We start from the raw sequence: 5,801 nt of genomic DNA on the forward strand, positions 1-5,801 counted from the left end.
ATACCTTCGGGGGAAACCCTGGATCAGCTGATCGGATGTTGGCGACAATCATGTGTCGTAACCTCCTTGGGGGCCGCATTCTTGGAGATGACCAGCGGACGACTTCTTTGGTGGAGCGGTGCTTCATCCATACATTAATGGCGACGGATCTGGACGGCGTGGCGCAGTGCAGATTCGGAGTTCGATGTGGAAGGATGGACTCGCGCAGGAGGACGACGCTGTCTGGCGTCGTGGTGGCGTCGATGGCAGAGAGACCTGGCACGGTAGATGCAACAGTACAGCTCTGAAGATGGACTCGTGGCAGGTGGCTGCGGCGGCCCCATACCCGAGAGGCGTCCTGGTTGAGGAGTGCGCCAGACTAGTAGGTGCCCCATACCAGGCCGGCGTTCTGGTTGGGACCTCAGGTCTTAGATGTTTAGGTTTGGTTGTGATGTCTGTTTGGTATTAAGCCCAGACTATCAGCGCCCCTTCATCAATTGCATAGGTGTAGCGACAGTTGTTGCTTAAAGGTGGCTTCAGTCTTACTGTTGTATGCATCGCCCAGATGCAGAGGCTGGGGTCATCCTCCTTTTCTAAAAACATAATTGTGCCCTTGTATGCACAATTCAGCTCATCTTAAGAAGGATAAAATATGATCAAACATTGACTCCTTGTCAATTTCCAAGAAGCCGCTTAATATGGACCTCACTAAACTCAGAATACGCCGAGTTATCTGTTCGGATTAGTCCTGATATCTTCAAACATAATGTACATGGATTTGTTAACAAACTGTTCAGAGAAAGGAAGAAATATTTGGAACTGCTAGCAATTTAAACTACCCACAATCTTACAGGTTAAAGAGATTCAGACAAACGGATTTCAGTATGAAGCATCACAAATACATCTGTCTAGCATGGAACCGCTAAGAAAAGAACACATAAAAGAAACCCACTCGTCTTACCTCCTCAGGCCTTGTTCGGTTAATCCTCTTGCCACAGGGATTGAAGGGGATTGGGGAGGTTTGAGAAGGATTTTGACTTGCAAGGGATTTAATCCCCTTCAATCCCTTTCAAACCTCCTCAAACCCTGCCAAACCGAACAAGGCCTCAAGATAATTACACAACCACAGACTTTTACTTTCCAGTGGTTCAAGGACGTCTATCACCCATCTCAGACAAGCTTGAAATTAGCCTCTTGTCCAGCAACACGCCGATTGACTCAGCTTCCCTGATCAGCTGCCGGCACCTGGCCATCCTCCCTGCTGCGGCATAGCCTTCAATCAAATTACAGTATATGTCACTGGTCGGAACGAATCCAGCGTCCTTCAACCTTGACAGGTACCGAAAAGCCCTTTCTGGATCACGCAATGCCACACACAGCTTCACGATGACCCGGTACGCCGGCAGGTCAAGAAGACAGTTTGCCTGTTCCATTTCCCAAACCAGGGCCAACGCCTCTCGGTGCCTCCCATCACGGGAGCGGCTGTGGATCACTGTGGTGTACATCACAACAGTTGGGTTCCCGCCAGACCCTCTGAACCAGCTGAATAGGCTCTCCACGGCTGCGTACCGCCTGAGCTTTATGCAGACCTTCATGACAGCTGTGCAGTCCTGCTGGCGCAGGTCAAAGTCTGGCCTCTCACCGAGCTCATCGAGCAGTGCAGCAGCGAGCCCATAGCCTTCAGGTGTCCGGGCAACCTCCAGAATCAGCTTTGCGTAGATGCTCGGGTGCAGTGTCCTCTTGTTCATCCTGGCAAGTTCAAGGAGCTTGCGTGCCAGGCCTACTTTGCCTGCCCTGATGAACCCCCTCGCCATGGCTTCGAGGACAGCGCGGCTCGCCGAGGGGACGCATTCCTCAAGCGCAGACTCCATCTTCAGCTCGTCGAAGCGCGCCAAAACCTCGATGGTCGAAGCGAGGATCCGGTCATCAGGGAACAGAGGCACTGCCTTCTGCCCCTGTGCCCAGCACAGTGTCTGAAGAGCTCTCTCGGGAAGCCCCATGTGCCCGAGCTCCCGGATGGTCATGGACAGGGAGCCTTTCCGGAGGAAGGGGACCCAACGGTCCAGCACTTTGCACACATCGGACTCCGGCGGGAGCGCGGCGATCTCCTTGGCAATGCCGACGAGGACCTCGGGGTTCTTGCGCACCTTGTCGCTGAACATGGAGCGCGAAGCCAGCCGGATGTGCTGCGTCGGTGTCGGTGTGACGGGCGGCCTCGTCTTGTGGGGCAGCGGCAGCGGGAGAGGCCGCTGCGTCGCCGGGTTCGGCGGCTTCACTGGCTTCTGGCGCATCGGCCGGGCAAACAGCGCCGAGATGGCTTCAATCTCGTCCTTGCTCCATTCTGAACCACCCTCTTCCTTATCCGCAGCAGCGTCCTCTCCGTACGCCTGCTGCTTACCGTATGCCGATTCCTTGGCGACACTTCCGTTGGATGACCCAGCGCAAGAGACCCGGGCAGTAGACCTGCAGCTGCAAAGTAACTTGGCGCCGTCAGTCTTAACCAATGCTGGAGCCAGGGAAATGCCGCCAGGCAGCACGGAGAGCGGCGGCCAGCTCGCCAGAGAAGACATGGCCGGCGAAGAACTCTCTCCTCGCCTCTTCCACCCGCCCCTTGCTGGGTGCTGTGACCACCCGTGCTAGAGGGCACGTGGCACGGAGAAAGCACCGCGCGGTCGGTCGCTTGAACCGGCGAGGCAATCCGACGAACACCTTGAGTGCAGCCCGGGGGGGTCGGCCTCCCTCAGCCACTCCAGCTGGCTCCGCCGGCCTTGTCAGCTCGACCTGGCGAGCGCGTACGGCCGCAGCGCACTGCAAGTGCGTGCTCGGCGCCGCCGCGAATCCCACGTCCGTCCCGCCGGCCGCCGCTTGTGGGAGCGGGAGGCCGCGCTGCCGTGAGAGGATGTGGGGATTGATTTTTTCTCGCTTCGAGTCGTCTCGGCAGAAGCAGCAGGCAGCCGATGGATTATTTTTAATATCTCGCCTACTCCGCGAGATGTAGCTCTGGCTCGCCCACAGCAAGCAGCCCAGTCCCAGTAACGGATGTACACCTTCGATTCTCCGTTTGTTTCTTTTGGTTCGTTTTTTCGGTTTTCTTCGTTTTTGCCTGGTATTTACATTTCTTCATCGTGTTTCTTCAGTTTTTTGGGGTTACTATATTTTTTCTGCTTTTCTTCATCAGTTTCTTCGGGTATATTCGTTTTTATTTGGCATTTATTCACCGGTTTTCTTCATGTGTTCTTTTTCTCAACACATGCTTAATTTTTTAAACCACATTATGCATTTTTCATAAACATGTGGAATGTTTTATTATACACATTGAATGATTTTAAATACATATTTTAAATTTTGTATACATATGTTAAATATTTCTTAAATGCAAGCTGAATATTTTCTTTAATGGCACAAAAACATTTATGTTAAACCACGTGAACATTTGCATACATTCAATATTCTCAAAATGTCACAATTTTTTCAGAAATGTGAGAATATTTTCTTAAATAGTCATGTACATATTTTTAATGTTACAATAATTTTTTTGTACTATGCAAAAGAATATACATTGTGTGAATATTTTCTAAAAATGCCACCATATATATTTTGGAAATATGCGAACAGTTTTTTTAAATGTCATGTACAACCTTTTAAATGTGTGAAACAATTTTTTTTTCATTACACAGACATTGTTTTTACATTGTACACGCATTACAAAAATTCACATACATTTTTAAATGCGAGAAAAAAATATAGTTGTCAAGAACTTTTTTAATGCTATCGACTTATTTTAAAAGTTGCAAACATTTTTTAGCACTTCTTGACATTTTTTTAATGTGTGCTGAACATTTGTAAATTTAAAACAAAGTTTGTTTCCATTATAGAAATATAAATCAAATTAATAAAAAGAAGATAAAACATGTGCTAGGGAGCCAGTGATCCTCCTGCGCGGTGGGCTGGCCGATTTATGCGGTATTGCAGGCGACATTCCGCTCATTATCGACGTTGTGCCCATTTATGGAGTCGTCTCACCAGAAGCAGCAGCAGTCAATGAACTTTTTTTATGCTAGTAGCCGATGGATGATAGCTCACAAGCGGAGAACAGATCACAAACGAACGTGTAAGCCCAAATAAGGCCCTTTTTTTATTTTCACACGTAACTGACGCCCAACAGTGTGAGCAGGCTGTGTCCAGGCCAGGGCTGATGCTTACGTAACTGAGAGAGAGAGAGAGAGAGAGGGCCAGCTTCCTCATCGCAAATGAATGTACTGTCTCTGAACCACTTTCCCCTACCTCGGTTCTATCTTCCTCTTGATTCCCCTCTCTAAAAAATGCTACTCATGTATCCCAAATTCCTCCTTTGATGGTACTGTGAGTAAGATCGTGACATTTGGTATCTGAGCCACCAATCTACCCGCCAAAATTCCAGAAAAGTTCCCCACCATTCTAGTGCACATCACTCCTTCGACGAAAATCCAAGGCCAATATTTTTTATCATGGCAAAGAATTTAGCAGTTGATGATTGTTTCCATTTCATGTTCTAAACAATGTCTAGGCCATTATATGTGAAGAGTCACTTGTACGGCTTCATAGTTCTGATGTTGGAGATGATGCCAGGTCGACACACCTTGGATCCACCCGTACCAATGTGCAACTCGACATTGTTAACTAGGCAAAACCCTACTTGCTTGACAGGCTAAAGCTCGCCTAAATCGACCCAATTCAAGGGGCAATACGACTCCAAACAAGCTCCCGAGGTGGCGCTTCTAACATTGAACTGTGTGGCTCGGGAGCCCACACTTAGGCCTTGAATGAAGGAGGTCCTTGAGACGCTCCAGCAAATTGAGGCAATGGAGCGCCAAATAAATGTTCATTTGCTATGTTGCTTCATGAAATGGACCTGCACATTAACTTGATATGGATTTGTGATTAGTCTATACTGCTCATTTATCATTACTATTGTAAAACATGGTTTGCCTTTCATAGTTTGTTGCCATTTTACTGTGCTCCCATTCGATAATATATACTGTCTATTAATTATGCTTCTGTATGGTTCTTCTTGTATCTACATCCTTTGTGACAATAAGGAAAATTATGTCGATGAGCGGGGCACATGGAAAATTATGTTGATGATCAATAACCATATTGGGGCATAAGGCCCACGCTACTGTGTCAAAGCCTACGCCACACACTGATGGGGTATACCACTCGGAGAGCTCCAATTACACGCTTTTAGTGTGGAAATTGTCCCCAAAATACAAATTACGTGTGCGGGTCGGCCGGACTAACAAGCATCGTGCGCCTGCCATTCCGCATGAAAATGGTTCTTTCGACCTTTTTTTACGTCAACTAGTGTATTTTCTTTTCCTGCAAAAAAACGATTGTATTTATTTTGGTTTAAAAGACATTCCAATGGGTTTAAAAAAATGTTCACACATTGCGAAAAATGTACATGAATCTGGAAAAACTTATACGTGAAAATTTACAATGTTCACGAAACTAAAAAAGTTGATATTTTGTTAAAAGAGTATTCATGATTTTTTATGATTTAGTTTTTTCACCAAATTCTAAAAATTTCCATGAATATTAAAAATATTTAAATTTAAAAACATTCATAAAATTTATTTTTTTAATGAATTTATAAAACTGTTCATGAGTTTTTCAAAGGTGGTTGTGAAATTTAAAAATAAGAAATGAAGGGGGAAACACGCAAAATAAATAGAAGACCAAAAGAAAATAGGTAAAACGTACAGAGAAAAACATAGAAATAAAGAAAAAAAGGAAAGACTGGGTTGAATCTTCCCAAAACTAGAATGCATGGGCCGGACCAT

The 5,801-nt window shown here is 46.5% G+C and overlaps 1 protein-coding gene across 1 annotated transcript; it reads right to left on the reverse strand.

Moving 5' to 3' along the window:
* Nucleotides 1-789: 789 nt before the first annotated feature.
* LOC123135694 (pentatricopeptide repeat-containing protein At2g01860) lies at nucleotides 790-2,927 on the reverse strand. The gene has a single exon (XM_044554872.1). It carries the CDS (start codon nucleotides 2,547-2,549, stop codon nucleotides 1,128-1,130), a length of 1,422 nt encoding a protein of 473 aa, XP_044410807.1. The 5' UTR covers nucleotides 2,550-2,927; the 3' UTR covers nucleotides 790-1,127.
* Between the last annotated feature and the right edge of the window lie 2,874 nt (nucleotides 2,928-5,801).

The sequence above is a fragment of the Triticum aestivum genome, chromosome 6B, assembly GCF_018294505.1.
Source record: "Triticum aestivum cultivar Chinese Spring chromosome 6B, IWGSC CS RefSeq v2.1, whole genome shotgun sequence".
Taxonomy (NCBI): domain Eukaryota; kingdom Viridiplantae; phylum Streptophyta; class Magnoliopsida; order Poales; family Poaceae; genus Triticum; species Triticum aestivum.

Coding starts and splice junctions, on each gene's coding strand:
- LOC123135694 (XM_044554872.1), bottom strand. CDS start 2,549: ATGTCTTCTCTGGCGAGCTGGCCGCCGCTCTCCGTGCTGCCTGGCGGC.